The sequence below is a fragment of the Dermacentor variabilis genome, chromosome 2 (genome assembly GCF_050947875.1).
Source record: "Dermacentor variabilis isolate Ectoservices chromosome 2, ASM5094787v1, whole genome shotgun sequence".
Lineage (NCBI taxonomy): Eukaryota > Metazoa > Arthropoda > Arachnida > Ixodida > Ixodidae > Dermacentor > Dermacentor variabilis.
Window position 1 is genome coordinate 105,776,238 of NC_134569.1, and position 23,126 is coordinate 105,799,363.

At 51.2% G+C, this 23,126-nt stretch overlaps 1 protein-coding gene across 1 annotated transcript in view; it reads left to right on the plus strand.

Annotated features, from left to right (window-relative positions):
- jbug (filamin-type immunoglobulin domains fbug) overlaps positions 1 to 23,126 on the plus strand; it is a 206,564-nt gene that overhangs the window by 22,723 nt on the left and 160,715 nt on the right. The window contains exon 2 of the mRNA XM_075681604.1: positions 1,342 to 1,605. Within this exon, the coding sequence (XP_075537719.1) occupies positions 1,342 to 1,605 (264 nt within the window). The remainder of the gene's footprint in view (positions 1 to 1,341; positions 1,606 to 23,126) is intronic.

Sequence of the window (23,126 nt, forward strand, 5' to 3'; positions counted from 1 at the left end):
GTCGTAGCAGGGGTTTTTATTGAATCCGACCACGATCCATACACACCACGGCACACCACGGACGACGAAGATATCGTAGACAGATGCACCCGATGCGGCGATGTCCCAAAGCTGGCACCTCACGCATCATGTGGGACTGCCTCGCGAACGCAGATATTCCTCACAAAGTGCATACGCACATTTCCACGTCTATAGAAAGCGCCCCAACACCTTCGAACAGCGTATGTTGCCGGGCGAAGACATGGCGCGCAGAGAGAGAGAGAGAGAGAGAGAGAGAGAGAGATCAAAGGAAAGTAGGGATGTTAACTATGGCACACAGACAAAACACATTAACCTCCCTCCCGAACTTTCTATACTGGAGAGGTGGTCTTCATCGCCCATTTCTGGCTGCGTCCCCTTCTTCCTACTCCCATTTTCCCTACCCACCTTCTACCACACGTGACAGTTGTCAGTGCTGGTGTCAGAAAACCAAAATTTGATTTATTTATTTATTTATTTATTTATTTATTTATTTATTTATTCACTTATTCATTTATTTATTATTTCGCCTAATAGGAGGTGTTAGAAAGGGAAGAAAATCTATTGTGAAGTGGAAGGCGCGTTGCGAAGAGCAGGATCTTCAGCCGGTGTAGTAGCCCGGATTCCCTGGCCAAAGCCATGAGAGACGCCATGGCTGCAGCGCGGTCGGATCCACCCATCGTAGCTCGGCACATCTTCGTGGCGGAGGTGCTAATTGGCGGTGGGTAACACAGGTTGCTTGCAGTGGGGGCAAGTATGGCCGTTGTTGGGGGCGCCATTAATAAATAATATTAATATTAATAAATACATTACAACAAAAGCAACGGAAAACGTGGAGAGCTGCTGACTGTTGCGTCGCATATGGACCACAAAACAAGACTAACTATAAAACGCCACTTTTCTTAGCACAACTGCAAAATTAAGGCTACAGCCACGCACTGTAAGCATAGCCAAAGACCAGTATCTCCAACCAGTACCATTCTATCTGTTGGTTTGGCCATCTCGAGCACATTTTAGTCGCCGATAGGTAACATATAGCCTCCTATTTCAGAAGTCATGGGTGGCAGCGGGAGTTTCATTTTGTGGCCCGCTAGTGACAGTGACGCGTTAATCATTAACCGGCCACGGAAGGGTACACGGAACATGCTCGGAGTTTGGAGTATAGTTATCATGACAAGTATAGTTTGAAGCAATGTTTCGGAACTGGATATATCATAAATCCAAGAATACTCTGGACAAAAGCGTGTGGTCGGCGTACGCGACCACGGATGCCGTGTTCGAGGGCTCTACCTTATACCTGGTGCTTCGTGCACTCCGCCGCAGGTGACGAGTTCGTGTGGGTCGAGATCCAGGAGAAGACGTTCACCAACTGGGTTAACGAGCAGCTTCGGCCGGCGGGCGCCGGCGTCGTCAACGACCTCCGGCGCGACCTCAGCGACGGGCTGCGGCTCATATCGCTCGTTGAGGCCCTCCAGAAGCGCCGCCTGCGGCGCATCGCACGGCCTCAGAACCAGCACCAGTGTCTGGAGAACGTCCAGACGGCGCTCACAGCCATGGCGCAGGACAACATCAAGCTCGTCAATATCGGTGAGCAGTCTTTAGATAGATAGATAGATAGATAGATAGATAGATAGATAGATAGATAGATAGATAGATAGATAGATAGATAGATAGATAGATAGATAGATAGATAGATTATTGAACCAAAGTAATGGTTAGTGCTTTAAAGGGCCCGTCACCAGGTCCGGCCTTTTTGAGCTGACAAGTGCAGAGCATACACTGCGCGATAACGGTCGTGTCTGCAAAGTATTGCATCGCTACGCGCCGCAGAAAGATCTGAAATTTCAAACCGAACGCCGTTTTCCCTTCTCGCGACCGCCGCGCTCCAAGCCGGATGGTGATGTAATCGTGCCCCTGCGCCTACGTAATCGTGTCCTCAATGTGACGTCGCTCGTGGTGACACGTGACTTCTAGCCTTATTCTAGACATCTGTTATCTGTGCGATTTCTTGCTTGAATTGATGAATTGAAGTTTAGAGAAATAATAAAACACACAAATAGAATGTCTACGTGTTTTTTTGTTTTACTTCGCACCGAAGCAAGAGAGATGTACTTCCGCTTCGTCTGCTTGTTCCCACTGTCGTGCGGTCACATGCGCAGGTACCGAAACTATGGCATTTTCTACCTTGTTCCAGCGCGTGATCACGCTCTGCGATCCGCATGTTCCGCCTCAGTATTCGTGTAGCACTGAATTATACCGCTAGTCATGTTTCCTTGTGCACAGCGCGCAAAATCGTGCGCTGCGCGAACGAGACAACAGCTCGCGCACGACGCCGTCGGCGCGATTGCGTAGCGCCGAAAACAAAAGCGAGGGGCAAAAAAAAAAAATGAAGGCGGGGCGTGTGACGTATGCGTCACGCGATCCTCGAGGTCCGGTATGGGAGAACGTATGGAAGGAATTTCGCTTGCGTAGTTCTAGACGGGGTGAGTGGAGAGAGCGTCTTGCTTGACAGTGGAGCTCACCTCCTGAAATCATGGGTTCGCGGCACAGAAGTATTGCTATACCTCTATTAACGAGCCGATTTTAAAAAAAGAAATTTGCGGCAGAACACTCCCTCGAGAACACGTAACAATTTCTAGCGTATAACCAAAATTTACTCTGGGGCCTGGTGAGGCGCCCTTTAAAAGCCTCTTAGTCCAGAGGCTCACTGGTGTATTCCGCTAGGCAAGCCTGGAATGTATTGCCAGATATTGTTGGTCTGTCATATAGTGGAGGCGTCCGTGAGCCACTAGGCCGAAAGGGCAGGAATATGTTGATGGGTGGGGGAAGGAATGGTGGTGCAGAGTAACGATTGCGACCCGCCGTCGTTCCTTAGTGGCTTTGGCGTGGCGTTCTATGCTGAGGACTGAGTCGCAGAATCAAATCCCAGCCGCGGCAGCCGCCGCATTTCGATGGGGGCGAAATGCATAAACGCCCGTGTACCGTGCTTTGGGGTGCACGTTAATGAACTCCAGGTGGTCGAAATTAATCCGGAGTCCCCCACTACGGCGTGTGTCACAATCAGATCGGGGTTTTGCCATGCGCGTGAAATTTCAGAATTTAATTAATTTAACGGTTGCGACTGCCATTCGAAGGGCCTCAACAGTGGTGGCTCGTGTGCATCTGTCTCTGCGTAGTGAACCCAGACGGTGGTACTGTAGAAGGGTGCACAGTTTGGGAGGTTGTCGCCCTCCAGGCAGCCAGTACGAACCAAACCTGTAGAGAGGACACTTATATGTGGTATTCAGCTGTACAGTTTACTTCCACATTTCGGCTGTTAAAGAAAACGTGGCCCGGCCTGCACACGTAGGCGCTATTTAAAAATATATATACCGTATATATTAGTAACCTGCATCACTATAGCTTGATTAACGCAGGACTTGAATTTGCCTGGCGTTGTCATTCTTGTCTAAACTACGTATGAGTAGTTTATGTACTAATAGTATGAACGTGTTCAAACTGATGGCATATTGGAGGGGTGCTTCCAGACACTGAAACGCTGCCCCTGGTACTTGGCTGCGGCCTCTGTACGCGCTGCGACTCAGACCCTGATATTTGGTCACAGCTAGGACATTCTATTAGCCAGCCGAAATTCGAGCTGTTGTAGTTATGCTAGGATTGAGTCCAGTAACTTAAACTCCTGACAATAAGAAATTGACAGATAACTCCTGAGAATTTTCCCTGTAGCCTTCACAGCGCGTTTCTCGCTTGCCCCTCCCGCGTGAGCGGGTTCAGGCTCGCTTATCGACGACGTGCCCGCTTAAAGGAAATAATGTATCCCATGCAAATGAAGGTTGAGGACAGGGGAGCCATTTCGTTTTTTAGACTGAAACTCCTAGGCGCCCGTTCCTGCGGCGAGCATCGGCGTCGTCCTGCGTAACTGAGCGAACGAGCACAGCGAAGGATGAAAGAGCGAACGCGGATGAAAGACGGCGATAGCGAAGAGAGTTTGAGGAGGAAAGCGAAGGAAGCAGGATGGTGCAGCGGAACCATGAGGCGGAAAGTGGGGGAGGTCGGTATGGCAAAAACGAGAAACGCGTATTGCCGCGCAAGACGGGCTCTGCTGCGACGATGGCTGCGAGATGGTACCAGAGTAGCGCGCCTCGCCTGTTCACCGATGGCGCCGCCGATACCATGTATGGAAACAAAGCGCTGCATGAGCGGAGGTCTGCGTGCAGCGGCTGCTGTGAATCGCCCCCACGCGTAACCCACGCGCTGCCTCTCGCGGTCGATCTCCTGATTAGCGAGGCAGTCGCACCACACTTCGCTCCGCCTGCAACGTGCCGCACGAGACAGATTGTCCGCGCCAGCCAATATATCGCCAAATGAAAACGCGTAACAGCTGCGCTCAAATTTCGCGTTAGGGAGTATCGTTATCGTCGGTGAATCTTTTAAAGCGAAACTTTGCGAACCTCGCCGGGTTTTCGTGACCGTGGGTGCTGCGTAGAGGTTCTCTTGCCAATAGGCCAACCAATCACAGCGGAGGAAGCGCGCGATGCCACAGCCGCTGGGTTGCTTTAAACACCACCAGCTGGCGCTTGCCTCCGCGCATCTGAGGCAGCGGTGGCGGCGGCCGTGCGGGGAAAAGAAAAAAAAAAGAAAGAACCAGAAAAACGTCTGGACGCCCTGCGATTTTTACCTTCAACCATTGCACCACCGCGATGGCGCCCGCCTTTGCGCATCCGCCGCGCGCAAAAAAAAAAGAAAAAAAAAGAAAAAGAATTAAGCACGAACTCGTGTTTCGACTCTTTATGCATTGGCACAAAGCTTCGCTGCACGTATCTTTGAACTCGTTGAAACTGCTGCTTTTTTTTTAACATTCGTTTCTATAGGCTGTTCTGAGACGGAAATGAGACACATCGGCTGGATTATGTGCGCTTTCTCCTTCCGTCGAAGTTAGCAGAAAACCGTCGTGTTCCGCCTCTTTGCTATATGCAGATTTTATTTGTATACGCTACAGGAAAGAGAAACTAACCCACAAGGCAGTGCCACTTGACCGCGCGCGTGTGATAACGCCTATGCACCAGGTTACGTATAAATAAGTATACCGGTCCTAAAACCGTCTCGTTTAATAGGGGGGCTCTGCTGCTTTCAATTAAGCCACGTTGCCCCGCCGCCGCTGCCGTTATCGCGACGGGCTCCTCCGTAAGATAGCGGCAGGTGGAGTGACCGCTGTGTATATGGGATCGTCGAGCGTGTTGACTTTTCTGCGGGAAATGCGCGGTGACAGCGACTTATCGGCGCAACGACCGGAAGCGGCGCCGCGACCGCGCCACGCCATGCCGGCTCGGTGAGCTGGGCGTCGCTGCTGCTGCTGCTGCAACGTTCGTCCGATAGCCCAATGCACGCACTGCGCGCATTGTGCATCACCGCCGAAGTCCGTGGCCGCGGCTTGCTCACTCTGGTGATGTGTCAGAGGTCTCGCGTTTCCGGGGCTGGCTGTCGGCTGCGATAGCGCTATTATACGACACTGCGCTCGAGGGCAGGGAGGGTACTGGGGTGGATGTCGGGAGGCGTTCGCGTGTATGTTTACGGACGATTTCGTCGCTGCAGCGGTATAAGCGTTGGCTGGGACTGCGTTAGGTATAAGGATTCTTTCCGTTCGATTCTATTCGTTCCCTCTCAGCCGTCGCAGCGAGTGGCCGGTACTGGCGATAACGAAGACCGGGCCTCGCGCGAGCCAATCACGAATAGCAGAAAGAATGAAAAAAAAAAAAAAGAATCCTTGCAAAATACGGACCCTGTCTTGATCGCCGACTGCTTTGCGACCCTAAAAGCAGTCATCAAATCTAATTGATTTTTTTTTATTTTTTTTTACCCAGAAGCTCTTTCGAGTTGCGAAATATAATCTTGGACCCTGGGGCAGCGCTGCTACGGCTTTGCGCGCAACGAAGGCGCTATATATTTACTTTTTCCTCCGGGACACCGGCATGGATCAGACATCTTAAGTTGCATTGCAAGCAGCGCACAAAAGGACGAGGACGATTAACGGGAAACAAAAATAATAACCGGGACGAGCGCTGCTTCTGTCGAGTGTAGATCAGCGCTCGTCCTTGTAATAATAATATTTCGGGTTTTACGTGCCAAAACCACTTTCTGATTATGAGGCACGCCGTAGTGGAGGACTCCGGAAATTTCGACCACCTGGGGTTCTTTAACGTGCGCCTAAATCTAAGTACACGGGTGTTTTCGCATTTCGCCCCCATCGAAATGCGGCCGCCGTGGCCGGGATTCGATCCCGCGACCTCGTGCTCAGCAGCCTAACACCATAGCCACTGAGCAACCACGGCGGGTGCTCGTCCTTGTGTTCTTCCATGGTCATTCTCGTCATCTTGTGCTGTGCTTATATCGTGGATCACTTCCACTTTGCTCGCGTCACCATCCTGCTACAACTCGTAGCTCTAGCGGCTTGTTACCTTCTGTGCTAGTGCTAGCAATATCAGTCCTTTTCTTCTTAAGCTGCATTAATTTGTTCTTAAACTGCATATGGCAGGTAGCACAATTCTAACCATGGAGCTAAATTACTCGATAAGGCTGCCATTCTACGAGAAATCAGAAGAATTAATTGAATAAATGACGTAATGACACTGTTAAGTTCTTAATTAATTACTTTACAGTACATTTAAGTTTATGAGTTGTATTAGGAAGGAACAGCGCCAACTAAGACGATCACGAGAGGGAGAACGACACAGGACATATACGCCAAGTTGCGAGTTGTAGCTGGCGAGTTCGCAAGGCATATCCACTTGGACGAATCTTCAGTACTACACCAGTTTCGAGATAACGATGTTGAAAGGGTCCCACAAAATGCATTGGCGCTCCAGTTACTTTTGTGCTTCAATGCATAAAACAGCATTTTCTTAAACAAGGATGTGGAAAAACAGTGCATTCTTACCGCAAGTTCGAGCGCGCATATCACAAAACCGGTGCCATCCTCAGAATTGTTTCCTTTCGCAAGACAACGTAATCGACGACGCTTTGGACAGTCACGAATCGTTTTATGCGTGCCGAAAGTGCAGTTCCAGTCCAGGAGTGTAACCTATCAATCACTAGGTTAACGTATATGTGTACCAGTTAACGCGTCACACGCCTGGACGTGCTTGCGACGTGCTCGACTTGAGATTGCGCTTGCGGCGAGCCTTGCTTACGCGCGAATTCGCTCATGCTTACTTGAAGGCCGGATAGAGTGTGGATTCGGAGCGTCGGTTTACCAATGTGTGCAGCGCGTATACGTGGCTGTTTGCCGTAGAGTTCTCCGGAGAGGATGTGTAAGTTCGCTGTTTGCTCGCGCCATGTCGACGCTCCTTGCGACATGCGTGTGTGACGTGCGACGAAGCGTGTCCGTGGCAGCGTCGATCCGTCGAGTTTTACCACGCGCGCCAAGCGCCGCATGTCGCTGCGCAACGCGGCAGCACGCGACGGGCGCGCGCGTCATCGCGATCGCAAGTGTTTTATCTCAACTGCGGGCACCTGGAGTCAACGAAATCGTGATGGTGGCGCTGCGGGCGCTCCTGCATGCGGTACTACGCCCAGGAGAATGCAAGGTTTTTCTCCGTCGCACGTATGCGGACACCCCCGATGCCACCAATCTTCTCGCATTCCTTAACCCGTATATATGTCTTTGCTAATATGGGCCACGCGAGCCAGGACAATAAAAACTTAAATTTGTACTGATAGAGGCAGAATAAAGGAGTGAAGTATTGAATATGTACATGTGTAGTTTCTAGAGATAAGCAGAACAGAGATGATCAATATATATATATACTAAACAGGAATAACAAAGCCTCCTGGAAAGGGGCAGGCTTCTTTCCATGCAGAGTATCCATGGAAATCTCGTCTCGAGAGCACAGGAAATTAAAAGTGTCATTGCGAACTTTATACTTTGGCCGAGAGAGTCAAGTCTTCAGGCCAAACGGAAGGGATCGTCGAGAAGCTTCAGATATCGAATGTTTTTTCATGAAACGAAACGACAGAGAGATGACATAGCCAAACCAGGCGCGTGCGAGTAAAAGCTGAGCGAGTCCAGCATACATGGGTTATTGTAGGCGGGAATTCAATCTAGCGCTCGTGGAGAAGGAGTTCATGCCTCGCGCACGGGTGACTTTCGTGACCGTGCTTGTCTATTTAGTCGCTTATATATATATATATATATATATATATATATATAAAGGTCGGGAGTGCTTATCTCGAAACACTGTACATATAATATCCAGCTAGCGTTGCGCTCCGATTGCTGCGGCCGCTGCGTTCTGAACGTATATATAGTGCACACTCCACGGGCTGTATAGAAGTAGACCACTTCATCGTGGCGCGTACAGGGACGGCCTTTCCAATCGAACGGCACTCGGTCATGCTACCCGGCGCGCACGGTGCTTTGAGCAGGGCGCGAACAACTTACAACCTCGTACAGCACGCGGCTCGCAGCGGCGCGGCTTGCGATTGTGACTGTTCCGACGCAGGACCGGATCTGTAGCTCAGCACGCTCGGCGCGTTGTTCCGACTGCGCTCGCGTTGACGGCCTTGACCGGCCTCGTTCACAGCACGGGGCGCGCATACGCTATGTGTGCAGGCGGCATTCCGCCCTTTGATGCGAACAGAGGGCGCTGTCAACGCCCCGCTTCTTACCCGCTTCTGTGTTCGTGTGATTCAGGCACGCGTATGCGGTAGGCGGCGAAGACTTGGGCAAAGTGGGGTGAGCAAAATGAAAGAAGAAATAAAGAAAACAGCGAGGCAGTTGGCTGCCGATAGTGCGATGTGGGTGGCGCAGCTCTGGAGAAGCCTATGATCTTCCCCTGCCTCTTCTTCGCTGTTTGACGTCGTGCCTCCCTGTGATGACGAGGAACTCGATGATCTCCCGGTGTACCGGGATGAACTTCCGTCTGCCGCTCCTTGGGTGCACGTTAAATAATTAGCAGTTGATGAACGTTACAACCGGTTCCCGTCTAGTACGACATGCTTCATGTCCCCACTTTTCAGCTTGGCGACGTTAAACGCCATAATCTAACTTGGAAAGCATATTTAGCGCCAGCGAACAAGGACAGAAAAGGGAGACGACACCACAGGGCATTAACTTCAACAACTTGATTTTCAGGAAACACCTACCTATTTAACCCATGCACAGTGGCGCCACCTCATTCAAATTTTAACCATCCAAAAAATGCCCTCTCCTTATCAAACAAGTCGACCGAAGGTTGTGCATCTGCATGGTTGTGGCCATCTGCAAGGAGGCGGCTTTTGTGGATGGTTAAAATTTGGATGAGGTCACGCCACCGTGCATGGGTTAAATATGTAGTTTCCTGCAAATCAAGTTGTTGAAGTTGACGCATTGTGGTGGCGTCTCCCTTCTGTCCTTGTTCGCTGGCGCTAAATATGCTTTCCAAGTCAGTTTACCAACACGCCCAACAAATGGCGATGAACATAATCTAATTTAGGCTAATATTTCATCGTTTAAGTACATTTAGTACCCGTTTAACCGTCTATATACAGCTCGTCGCAGTGGCCGCGTGGCCGCGTCGCAGTGGTCGCGGGTTCTACACTCTAAAAGCACCTTTCTCTATGGTTGCACTCTTTGGGGTGTGTATTTGCCACACAACGATAATCGTCATCTGTCTTGTCCGCATTTCCTTTCTGTAACGTTGCTTAAGTCACGAACGGCTTGCGCGTTATCAGCATGACAGAACATTCTCGACAAGAAAGTAACGAGTGCCGAGTTTTCAAGAAAGGAAACGCAAGCAAGGCAGATGATGATAATCGTTGTGGGACAAATACGCACCCCCATAGGATGTAACCGTTTTAAGAGTGCATAAGCCCAAGCGCGGCAACAGCATCGCGTTGGGCGCTCCGAATGTGGAGACGCTCAGCTACTCAGATTTAGGAATTCCTCATTCATTCAAGAATTTCCAGGTGGTCGAAATTAACCCGAAGCCCTCCACTATACGGCGTGTCACGCGTATAACCCACTTATTGCAGTTTGCGAACGTTTTAAACCCCGTAATTTGTTTTGGATATAACAAGCTCTAACATTGCTGCGAAACAACATTAAACGAAGACGCAACCGAGCATATATGTGGCCGTCCCCAGCGTAGCGGATTAAATGTATAGTTATCTGGCTTGCAAGCATTCGCGCGCACATCGTGGTTCCCGCCGCGTGTAAGGAGAGGAGGAGCGGGAAAGGGTGGATTGGCGGAGCCGCCGCATGCATGGCGATCGTGGCTCGCAGCGTTGCGCGCGAGTGGCGCGATGAGTGACCGCATTTTGTAGCGAGCACGCGGGCGCCCGCCGCTTAGTTGCTGCCTCGAAAGAATGATCAATTACGGAGCCGATTAACAACGTCCTGGCAGAGCTCCCGCTCTGCACGATTCCCCAAGGTGCGAATAAACTGCATTTGCACGACATCCTCTCTCTCTCCCTCTCTCTCTCTCAATCTCCTCTTCGTTTATTTATTATTTCCTTTTCTGGCGACCTCGTTCGCTTCTTGCCTTATCCCGAGCAGCCTGGGCAGCCTGGCTTCTCTCTCTCTCTCTCTTTCTCACTGTCCACGCATGCACTTTGCGCCCGTTCGGCGGTCCTCGCATGCGCTGCTTTTATAGATACACGCCGCTCAGCGGGTGGTTTGTAAACACGCCGCTGCAAGGGCGCGTCCGGCCGGTCTTACGGGCATTTTAGCTTCCTCCGTTTGCTTTTGGCTGCGTTTTCTTTTTCTCTGTTGCTGCTAGAAATACCTCAAAGGTACGGTCACCGATCGCTCTGTAGCGCACAACCCTTATTTGATGCCGCCATTTCATCACCCCCCTCCAGTTTTGTTGCATTTGTAAGGGCATGCTACGTAAGTCTACAAGCTCTCTCTCTCTCTCTCTCTCTCTCTCTCTCTCTCTCTCTCTCTCTCTCTTTCTTTCTTTCTTTCTTTCTCTTCGTTTTCCAAACATTCATTCTCTGTCGTATATTTGATGGTCTGAACGATCTCTATAAGGCCGAACAATCCCTCACAACGCTCATTAAACATTTTCTGCAATGTCTGGCTCACGGGCCTTTCTTTCTTCGGGAAGTGAACCAATGAAGTGAGAGTAACGATTTGCACTTCCCAGTGGGTGGAACGAACGGAGTCCTGGTCTTTAGGGGACCTCGCCCACAAGCCAGCTCTTCTTCAATTTAATAAAGATTTTTTTCCCCACCTACTCCTCCTCATTCGTGAACATACAGGACCACAATAAACTTGAGCTTCAAACTGTGGGTATACAGAGGACCTCGCCTTCAGCGCTGCAGCTTGTGTTCTGTCTCTCAACACCCAAGTCGTGGCTTCGATTTCCCGTGTATTTGCCGATGTCCCGTGATTTCCCATTGCGACGGTGACCCGACGCGCAAGACCATCTGCGTTCTTGGACTTTGAAAGAACCCAGCCTGGTCAGAACTACTGCTGTGTCTCCCGCTCCATTCGGCACGTGCTGCGTCACTCATACAAACTACGCATGGCACAACTTTCGGACGCTAGCCGTCACACCTGACAGGCTGCCGTTGCGATTGAGAAAACTCGCACTTCAACTAAAACGGAAATTCGGACTAGTATAGGTCTTGCATATCAGGTTACACCACAGCGCACTGGACAAGGTACGACCACGACCGCGATAGCGCTTTGTGTGTTTTGTTTAGGCGGTCGTCCCTTGTCTAACAATGCGTTGTGATTTGCCTCGCATGGGAGCGGGAAACCTGCGACGCTGTGGTTCTTGCAAACGTACAGGTGAGACGTGGAGAAGATAACGCGTAAAACGGCGCAGTGTGGCGCTATAGTGAGTGTTTTAACGAGTCAGATATTTCTATCACATATATAGGCCTCGCTGCACACGTATGACATATCTGACGAGCATTCGTTGAAAAGAAGACAGAAATTGGAAAGGAACGTTTCAGTCATTAAACGCAGATGACGTTGTCCGTTTGTTGTTTTGTTTGTTCGTATGCTGTGCCACTGTTACCGTTTCGGTTCGAATTACGCAACTTCTCGCGTGTAGTTTCGCGCGCCAGCTGTTACCTGCTGCGGTGTCCAACTGCCTTTCTCTTTTTACTTCTTGCTTCCTTTCTTTATTTTTATCTCCCATTCGTTATGCCCGTTGATATCGCTTTTCGCACGCTAGGAAACGTGCCCCAAATTTGCGCATATATATATAGTTAGCTCCGTTAATTGAACAACCACATATACCCGTTAGAACGACGAGAACGTGGTCAGGTTGTACTCTATTTTTTTTTTCTTTTGGTGGCTGCCTTGTCTCGGGAAATAGTTCGTTCTCGGGAAATAGTTCGGGTATACGCGGTCGCAGTCCCCGTTTAATGGAGTTGTCGTGGGCCGTACGGAGCCGGTCCCGCGCGGCGGGACGCCGGTGCGAAATCGGCGCCACTGCGCACGCGCAATAACCTCCGCAACAGCCCCGGCGCGTGGGCGTAGCCGTTCAGAGCTCGCATCCGGGATCCTTATGTAGACGGGCAGCACATTTGTAAACAAAACGCATGCTTCAGCGCGTTTTGGAGGAAGTCGCTTATAATTGAGGTGTACAAGTGCGTCTGTGTAAGAGAAAGAGGGGCGCAAGGAGCAGCAGCAGCAGACGAATGCATTCTCTCTCTCTCTCTCTCTCTCTCTCTCTCTCTCTCTATATATATATATATATATATATATATATATATATATATATATATATATATATATATATATATATATATATATACACACACACACACACACACACACACACACACACACATGCAGCTCCTTAAGAAAACTCGGTCAAGTAGGGTTTCTTCACGTTGTGCTGACTATAGACCACAAGATCAGCGGGCTGTCTTTTGGCGAGCTTGTAACGTACGACTCGAAATGAAATCTTGCAAAAAGCGAGAGAAGTGGAGACAAGAGTAGGCTGTTGTGTGTCTCTTGCTTTGGTGTAGTTGTGTCAGCCAGGAAAGCTTGTGCATGCGCGCACGTCTACGAGTCTTCATTTCTACGTCCGCGTCTTTCCGCGCTGTGGTCGTTTTTATACTTTGTTTGGCTTTGCGTAATCCGAAGAGAATAGTCATGCGAACGGAAGAATTGTGAAGTGGGCCGTCACTGAGGCTCTAATGTTTTTTTTTATTATTATTATTCTTTAGCGCGCGCCCGTTATACGTGACGAGCGGAGTTGGTTTGCATTACGTTTGATATCCCAGAACTGTACTGTGCTCGTTGTCGGTGCAGTCTGCGGTCCCTCTATCCGCTGCAAGAAACAAAAAAAAAAAAAATGAATAGAAGAAGAGTAAAGAAAAAAAAGGATAACAAGAATCGCTGGTCTCGAGGAGGTAACAGCTTGCGCGAGATCGCTCGCTGGCCCGCGCCGCGTTTAATGCGTCTACCGTGCGACGTGGACAGCACACATGGTGTGCGCTGTACGTACCTACATTTTTTTACTCTGCGTGCCGATGTCCCGCCGGGCCTGATGGGGGTCCACATCTCGCTCGTATATATCTGTGGTGCATGCCGCATTCGCTCTCGCGACGTAATGGAAGTCGGCGGGGACGAAGGAGGGAATGGGGCGGGAGGGGGTGGCATACAGTCGTCATTGCAGTTGGCGGTAAGCTGCGTGCGCGTGAGTGCGCCGGTCAGCGGCAGAGGAAGCCTCGTAGACTCCCTCGGGACGGCGGTGATGTCTTTTCCGGCTTCCCCCGTCCGGTCTTCCCCGGCGGCGGCGGCGGCGTCCGCCGGTGTCCTTGCCCTTTCCGGTTCAGCTGCCGTCGCTGCTGCATCGCCGCCGGCCACCGCCCTCTGAGACGGTGGCTGCGGCGAGCTCTCGCCCCAACACGCCTGCGGGGCTCGCGTGCTCGTCTGCTATAGGCTGTGAATGCGTGTGCTATATGCTGCATCCGAAGGTGCGCAGGACAGCACCAGTAGCATTCCTTTCCCGTGCGAAGGGGTAGGAAATCGGGCTAAGTTCCCCGCCTTCTGCCCCTCTCTCCCCTATAGTACCATTCCGCCTCCAATATTTTACAGTGTCCAGGGGAGGTCCACGACGGCTTTCGTGCGGCGACACAACAACCGTTGTCAAAGGACATGGTGAGAGCGTAGCAGAAAGAAGAGTAAACAAAACTATTTGCATATATGTACGACAAAGTGACTTGGTAAGAAGTTACCTATAGTTCGTTTGTGGAATGACTTCCGAGGGGTGTTTAACACAGCATCGCTGCCTTTGAGCTATCGGTTGCTTGGATTCGCATACGTCTGCTAAGGCGTTTAATTGTTTGTGTGTTTTTGTTTTCTCGAGAGCCCTTATGTTTATAAGTCAGAGGCCGTCATATATAACACAGTCAAAGGGGACCTGACTCAACTCACCGACTTCAGCACCAAGCAAGCGGACGAACCAGCCAATTCATTTCGCCATTGCAGAGAGAAAATGCGTCTTGCAATGACCGTTTGCGGGAGGCAATTCTTACGTCGTCCAACAGCCGAACTATCGGTGCATTTGCAGCCAGCGAGCGCTCGCGCAATACTTCGCTGGGATCAGCTTCCGGCTAGTGCCGGGAGTCTGCGAAATTGAACGACGCAACTGGACCGGACGAACGGAGGAGGCAGGGAAGGGGACCCCTAGTATTCGCGCTTCGGGGAGTCGGCTATACGGCTCCCGCATCTCTCGCTTTCAAGGCAGCATCGCAACTCCGGCGTAAATGCAGCCTTGCGCGCGCGCGCGCGCGCGCCCACATATCCCTCCGCAAAGAGCACTTTCGCGCAGAGCAACAGCCGGGGCAGGACAAGCAAGCGCGCTTCGAAGGTGAAGTGCGTGGGTTCCTCTCGGAGGGCGCCGATTACCGGGTCGGTGCAGCGGTAATTATGCTGGCCGGCCTTTCTCTCTCGGTTGCGGGCGCCGCTTTTGTGGATGGGAGGGGGGGGGGGGGGTTCTTTACGCGTCGGCGCGCGCCGCTTTTACTTCTGCAGCGGCCGCCGGCGCGGCTCATCGCCTGACGCTTTTGTTTTGCCCACGACTAGGATAAACAAACCTTCGTGAGCGGAGCTTCTTGAGCGCTGTGCTTCGATGGCGGATCTGAGGCCAGGTACGATAAAAGGAAAGAAACCCCCGCCGCTGCTTTTCGCTGTTTGTGAGGAGAAACCACGAGAAGGGCTGGCGGCTAATGCCGAAGACCACGGTTTTTGTGTGAGCCTGTGTGTACGTGGCCTCGTGCGCGGTCTTCAAAGCGCCCGAGGAAGACGGAAATCGGGGCGGGGAGTATATGGCCTTGGGCGTCCGAGGGAATGTTTATTAGCCGGCCTCTAATGATGTTCGTTCGTTCCCGCGAGAGTCCCCGCTTGCAGTGTATTCCTTCCGTTTCTTTCCTTGTTTCCGAAGAGTTGCCCAGTGGACATGAACGTTTCCATTTAGCGGACCTTTAATTGGGACCTCGAGTTTGACGTCGCACTTCCCCGTTACGTATTTAGCCGGCTGGGAGAATTGCTTCGCGGCGATGAAGTTACCTGAAGACCTGGCTGTTGTTACCACTGCGGTCGAGTAGGGAGGCGGGGGGGGGGGGGGGGGGTCAGTTCAACAGCAACCGGGTTCTGCCTAGAGCACATAGCCTTTCACTAACCTGCCGAACTTTCTACGACGCCATATCCGAAGTCAAGTTTACGCCGCAGAACCCTTTCAGATTTTGTAGCAGTATAGAATGGGGTCGCACTTCCGTGTCGTCGTCGTCATTTAACTCCTAGTGCTGCAAAAGCAAAGATAAATGTGCTTGCTTGCTCTATATTCAGAAGCTGCTTCCTGATTACCGCTCGTAGACATTGGTTTCCTCGCCCGAGGTCATTGAATATTGCGTTAGTTTTCCTCATAGTTGTGCTACTTGCTGCATAATATGCGTGGCGGTGGCTATACAGCGCGCTCTTTTTTGAGTCTCATCGGACGGGAGCCTGCAGCTTGTCAGGTGATCAGCGGTTCAGCAATAAGGGCGGCGTCTGTAGGATCTAGCCAGCGAAGTCCCTGCGAAATGTTTTTGAACACTGGTGGCACTTGCTTCGTTGGCTGGCACGAGATCGCTGTCGCAATGTGCCCTTGTATCAGGAGGCGAATCGGCTGTTTTATGTACTACACGCTTATAGGACGACGCCTACAGATGGCAGAGGCAAGACGGGTCGTCTCATTTCATTGGCGTTGGACAGCTGTAGTTATTTCATTGTTCGTCCTAGTGGTGGCGTCAGTAACAACGAAGACGACGACTTGTTGCCGGGGTTTCCTTTCGAGGAAACGCTATGCGCCGTTGGCTTGGAATACCCAAGGACAGACACGTAGGCGATAATAAATATGTACAGTAGAGGAGGGCCAAAATAAACATTTTCGAACACGAATTGAATACAAATAATATGTATCGAATAGTTCAGCGGAGGCGCATATATTTACGGCAGGAATATTTATTTCGGTATTATTAGGAACGAAGGAAAAAAAAAGAAGCTAGCTATTAGGGACAAATGATAGTTTTTAAACATGAAATCGCAAATTGGCATTAAAACGAACTGCACGAATAGCCTCTCAACGACTTTTGAGCCTGGTTGCAGACGAGCGATCCAAGAATTGATGGCTGACTAGCTTGCAAAACTAAAAACGCTAAATAAATGGTCAATGACAGGGAAAATTGTCATCCAACCGATTGTCATCTACCCGACGCAGCACTAAGCTACGAAGAAAGCTTCGTAGTTATGAGATCAAATTCGTCGTGGTTCCGACGAAAAACAGTGCGACTTGCGTCTTCCGCGCTGTCGTCGCTGTCCGACTGGGCAACAGCCGAGCGTTCGAAGCTCGATGGAAACCTATAGCCGGCACCTCTCGCGCGAAGCCTAGTATATATGCACGATGTGTCGCGCCAGAGAAGGCGCGCCTCTATACACCCGCGGCGGCCTCCCTATCCCGCGCGTGCTTTCTATATAGCGGCGTGTGGGGGCCGCCGCTTTCTCGTCCTGCCAGCGTCAGGAAAAAAACGCTATAATAGCAGTCGAGGAACTGCCTTGTGCGTTACGAGCGCTGCACTGCCATTGTTTTGCCCCGCTGGACGAGACGTGCATACGTGCGGGTGAGCGCTGTTCGCAGCGGGCCGATTGTTATCGCGTCGCCTTGCGGGAGGGAGGCTGTTCCCACAATCGGCCTCGACACGACGGGAGGGGTGAGGAAGCGATACGGGATGGGAGACGCGCATTCTCTCTCCGCCGACTCGGCCTCGTCCGTAGCGTTCCTGGCTGCGTGTGTGTGTGTGTGTGTGTGTGTGTGTGTGTGTGTGTGTGTGTGTGTGTGTGTGTGTGTGTGTGTGTGTGTGTGTGTGTGTGTACTGTGCGCGAAGTGGGTTATGTGTACAAACGCGCGGGCTTCCGGCCGGGACCGCTACGGCAGACGTCTCGCAGCCGTCCATCCTATATATATGCACGAGTGAAGTTGCGTGACTATCTGATGTCAAGCGTGGTGCTTGATTTAGATAGTGGCATATGTAAGTAGCGCAACCTCGAGAAGAGATTTACTCGAAGTAGCTTTCGGTGAAATGCGTCGTGTATTGTATTGTATAATAGCGAAAGAACGCAGCGAGTATTTTTTTTATCGTATTGTTTAGAATTGTGACTGTCTCGCATGTTATGAAAGTCCAGAGTTCCGATTCCCTGTCGGAGTACCCATTTGCAAGGCGCTGAGACTCGGAGCTAACTTGCCCCTCTCGTTGTTAGTGTAATAATTAGTACAAGGGTCTCGATGCTCGTGACTGTGAGTGAGTGAGTGAAGAAACTTTATTGCAGGTCCGGCGAGGACGCGAACTCGTCGCGCACCCGGCTAGTCCCACGTCGGGACCGGCAGTTCTAGCCCACCGGCCCAGTCGCGGGCACGCCGGACAGCCAGGATTTGTTTTCTAGAGCGGGGCTATATAGTGCCCGTGACTATGTGAATCCATTTCCACCTTGTTAAATTTGTTCTCCCAGCCCTTGCCAGCAACGTTCTTATGAGGTCAGCACACTCCACTTGAAAAACACACGCGTCATCCCAAGGAATGGCCTAAAACCCACAGGCGTTTGAAAAAAAAGCATTGCATGTGACAGTGAGAGGCAATAGCACGTTGCTAGAAGATATCCGATGCGAGATATATCACAATCGCATCAAAGGAAGGACTCTACAGATTGTGTTACTGAAGGCTTCAATATACCCAAGTACTGCCTCCAACTCTGCTCTGCTATAACAACGCCATAAAGGGAGTAAAGAATATGAATATTTTAGCAAGGTATAATCGTACATTTTCTTAGCACAGAGTGCGCACGTCTCTCTCTCTCTCTCTCTCTCTCTCTCTCTCCGGAGCGGCCTAACGATGAAGTTTCTTTGCGAGTACCAGCCCTCTCTTAACGGTGTTCTGGGACAAGCATGCTGTGACAGCTTCGCAACCCGTCTCGGAAATGAACGTGGGCCTGTGATTTCGAAAGCGGTTCAGTTTATGCATTCGTCATTACGTCCGACGTGCCTGCGTGCTCGCAACTGCCAGCGTGGTGGTTCAGCTTATATAGAGCTTCCTGCGAAATCTTGTCTCGTCGCGCGCGAGACACCGCCGCGCACATGTGTGACATGTCGCAACGTACGCGCCTGTTCCGTTCTTTCATTTGGTTGTTGGGAGGGAACTGTCGCTGTTTCGAACTTCTTTCTCTCTTTCTTTCGTTCTTTCCTAGCTCGCAATAAAGACTGCCAATCATCGCGGCTCTTCGGAGACGCGCGAACGCGTCGAGGTGAAGTGTGTGTGTAGGGGGGGGGGGGGATGTAACGTACGGCATTCCGCTCATGCAACCACACAGGCCGCTTACGCGCTTCTTTCGGCAGCAGCGCAACACACCAGCTGCGAGCGCTGGCATTCGCCGCGCACACCGGCGCGTTTCGTCACTCCTTCCATTTTCGCGTATACTTGTTCCGGGAAGATTACGGCATTCAGCACCATGCACCTTGGCGTGTTCGAGGAGCCGGCATACCATATACGCATACGTTTGAACTTTCCGGTTTGATGACGTTGTCCCCCGAGTATAGTACGTCGCAATTGTACCGCATTTTCTTTAGTGTAATCCGCGCCCCCTCTGATGTTGGCGGCCGGCCCCGTCACACGAGTGCAGACTGACGTGGACAGAGGGAGCTCGTTGCCGTAGTTGGTTTTATATACATCGTGGCAACGTTAGCGCCGTTATTTACAACGCCGGCAGAGAAGGCCCGGAATTGGAAACTATATGCAGGAACTGGCGCACAACCACATCCCCCCCCACGCTTTTCTTCTCTCCACCTTAGTGTTAGTGCTGTCTCTCCTTCGCTCTCTCTCTCTCTCTCTCTCTCTCTCTCTGTGCGTGTGTGATGATCACATTAAGAAGAGGTGTTTAGGGTGATAACTCATTCTTGCTAAGTTTTTAGCAATAAATGTTATTTTTGTAAGGAAACGTTCAGAATTGGATGTTTCCAGTTACTTTGCGAACGTATAAAACAAGATAGAACTAATGACGGGCGATAAAATATTTCTTTCTAGTGCCGGCTCTCGTTGGTATATAAACAGCCGTGTACGATGCTTACGTTTGCGTATTATTTGTTGCTGTTGTTGTTCAACACTTCCTTGCTCAGATGGGCAGGGGAATCGATGCCACTTGTATTCGCGGTGCTGGTTATATTTGAGAAAATGCGATAATTGATTCGCATATGCAACTCACGGCAGCACGCCATTCTTACGCCGGCCGGCCGGACCTTCGCTCGGCGAGGCGTCCGAGCGTACTACCGCGCATTTTTGTCGGTTTCCTCGGCGTAGGTACGTTTGTTCCCCCCCTCCTTTCTTTCTCTTTTTTTCCTTTTCGACGTAACCTTCGCTAGCATAGCGAGCTCCCAACAGCGGCCCGGCACGCGCCCGTACTACGTCTTTCTCGCCCAGACCTTGAAACTCACGTTGGCGCGTGCGTAGCCCACATACGCGAGCCACTCACTATATACGCCACCACCACCACCGCCGCCACAACCACAGCCGCCACGCTCTTCGTGATGCCGCCGGATAAGATGGATGCGCTGCTGGCCCATTTTGTCGCAACCCCTTTCTATATGGCGCATATATAAAGTCGCCTTTTCTTTTTTTGCCGCCGCTATGGTATAATGCTTCCAAGCATCCACTGGCGTCGTGATTCCAGCTCTCCGCTCTTTTGTTGCTGTGTTACACTTATCCCGTCTCTCTGGTGGTTGTTCCTGCGGACGAGATCTTTATCGCCCGCCGCCGCCGCCACTTGCCGTATTTCTTTCATTCTTCGGCGTCGCCCCATTGTTATACCCCCTCCCCCCCTTCCCATTTGTTATTATCTTTGTCTCGCTGATAGTTGCAGCGAGGCCGTTGTGGTTATAAGTGACGGCCGCGCGAGTCTCTCTCTCTCTCTCTCTCTCTCTCTCTCTCTCTCTCTCTCTCCCCGCATCGTGCCGTGGGGCGGCTCGGCTTCGGATGTGGAGCAGTGGATCAGCAGTGCGATCGTCCGTAGTCGGGTGGAGGGTGTGGGGGAGTGGCGAGGAGGAGACAGCGCTACATAGACCGCGCAGTCAGCAGTGTTTCGCCGGCAAACTCCGACACCCCATTCACGACCTTGCGGAAAGCGAGCATGCGCGCACTATTACGCACGCAGACGTGCTGCACTGCACATGCGTGCGCAAGAAAAGAAAGCATAGAAGGCGTTGAAGCATACCGGCGTACCTTGTTCGTTCCCCCCTAAAAGAGACACTATAATGTCTGAGAGAAACGTCTTGCATCTCATCACACCATCTAATCATCTGACGCCCTAAAGACTGCTTTTACTTTCCCTTAGCACCGATTCTGTTACTCTTAATCGACCACCGGCCGTCTGATAGCTGCGCATTATACATGACCTGCCCCAACCCCTCTTCTTCTGCTGAATCTAAACGAGAATAACTTAACGCTTACTGGTCGACGGAGTCGTCTGACGACGGACTGTGACAAACAGGTCACTGGCTTTTGTGCAGTTGACTTGACAAGGCTGATCATGAAACCTAATGTGTTGAACATTTTCTTTCTTTCTTTCTTTCTTTCTTTCTTTCTTTCTTTCTTTCTTTCTTTCTTTCTTTCTTTCTTTCTTTCTTTCTTTATTGATTTATTTGAGACAATACACAATACAAACAATAATGCGGAGCTCTCCACTGCGGCATTCCACGTATACGTATCCCTGTGTGCACTTTCTGGACGTCAAAAAAGAAAAAAAAAAGTTATTTATATAGCGTGTAAAAATAATTATCGACAACGGGTGCGTAATGCATGTCCTTCTTTCTTTACTTTTTTTCTTTTGTGGATTCGTGCGATGAAGAACGCACTTGAAAGTACATTGGCCGCACCTTCGTTTCTTTAGCAGGGCAGGGCGAGAACTGGCGGCGTGGGAAACACTCGCCCGAGAGACGACGCTGCGTCGCCGTCGTTGTACGTAGTACGTTCGGCCCGGCAGCGGGCATGCCCGCGCCACCCCAGGACTGTACGCTTCTTTTTCCTCGTTTCGCAATCGACAGCGGAGGCCGCTCAGATGACCGGCTAAGCCTTGGCGTGCCTAGCGGGCTTCCTCCCCTTTCATGGCTTGCCGGCGCCCGCACAGACATTCACACAGAGACCGTGTACCGCACACACGCACACACACTGCGTCGACTTCTTCATGCCGCGAGTACGAGTGTGTGGGTGCTTTTCCATCGTGGGCGAAGTCGCGCGATCGCCGTCTTTGCTGCACCGCGACGTTGCAACAGCAACGGACAGCGCGCGGCACTCGCCCGCTCTGTCCATTGTGCGACAAGGGGATGCTCTGGGATGGTGCGACGCCCGGGGAGAGCGCACGTCGTTTACAGTTTCGCGATTGAAGCCTCTTGCTCGCTCGACCATGCGCATCCCCCATCTTCCCTCCGTTGCACAGGCTCCACTCACTTTTGTCTATTGTTGCATCAATAACGTTCGGCACATTTCGCTATCGTCTCGGTTGGTTAAGAGCCCAGGCGCTTCGTCGTACAGAGCTCGCTCAGCCGAATAGTGTTTGACGGAGAGTTGTTGCTCTTGGCAGGGTTCGCTGTCTGTTGTCGACGCCGGTATTCGGCGGAAGTTATTCTGTTGTAACCGAGGTCGTGCGACGTCGTAGAAAGGCGTGTGGCCATGTGGCGCGTCTCACTGTCAAGCAGTGCGCGTAGGCGGTTTCGGGACGGTTTTGCGCTGTGTCTGTCTAGGTGCTGTCGTCACTGCGGACGTGCTGACGATCCCTGCATTCTGTGCAGCCAACGGCTTTAGCATTCGCGCACGAAGACACTTTCTCGCTTTCTGCATCTTTCTTTTTCTTTCATTTTTCTTTCTTTCATTCTTTACATTGCTATGTCGTTGGTGTATAAGGGCACTAGTGATGCTTTGAATCGTTGGCCTTTCATCGCATGTGGCAATCCTTGCATGGTCTCGGATGCTGAAAACGGTTACCGCTCCTGACGCCGTCTTTGCGCATGTATCTCAACTATAGCCACCGATACGATGCCAACTTGAAGGGCTATCGACAGCCACGCTTGCTCAAGGAATTTAGAAAAGACAAAAGCGATCAAATCAGAAGCGCGATGCTAGTGCTTTGTCAGTTGCCGCCACGCAGCGGACGATACATCAGAATGACGACATATGAAGGGTTTCCACTCCTGGTGCTCGCTTGGCAGCAGACACAAGCCTTGTGACATGCGGAACTATACAAAAGTGACTTAGTTGAATCTGGTGTTGGCGTAATCTCGGTCTCTTCGCTATAGTCTCGTCATATCCACTGCACTAGCTGGTTTCAAATACAACCTGTTTTAAATGCTACCCGCCTCCTTCGACTATGCACTCGTCAAGAGTTGGAGATGTTAGCAACGTATCTGGCTGAAATTATTTTGTCATTACAACCACGTCAGACGGTGGTCATCTAAGGTTAAAATGGTGAGACCACAGAGTGCTGCCCAGCGCGCGCATTTGAAGACCCTCAGTGATGCCGTGCAAGCTTGCTGGTCAAGAGAATTAAGAGGCCTCGAAAAATTGCTGCTCGAGCCGGTGATGGCCCATAA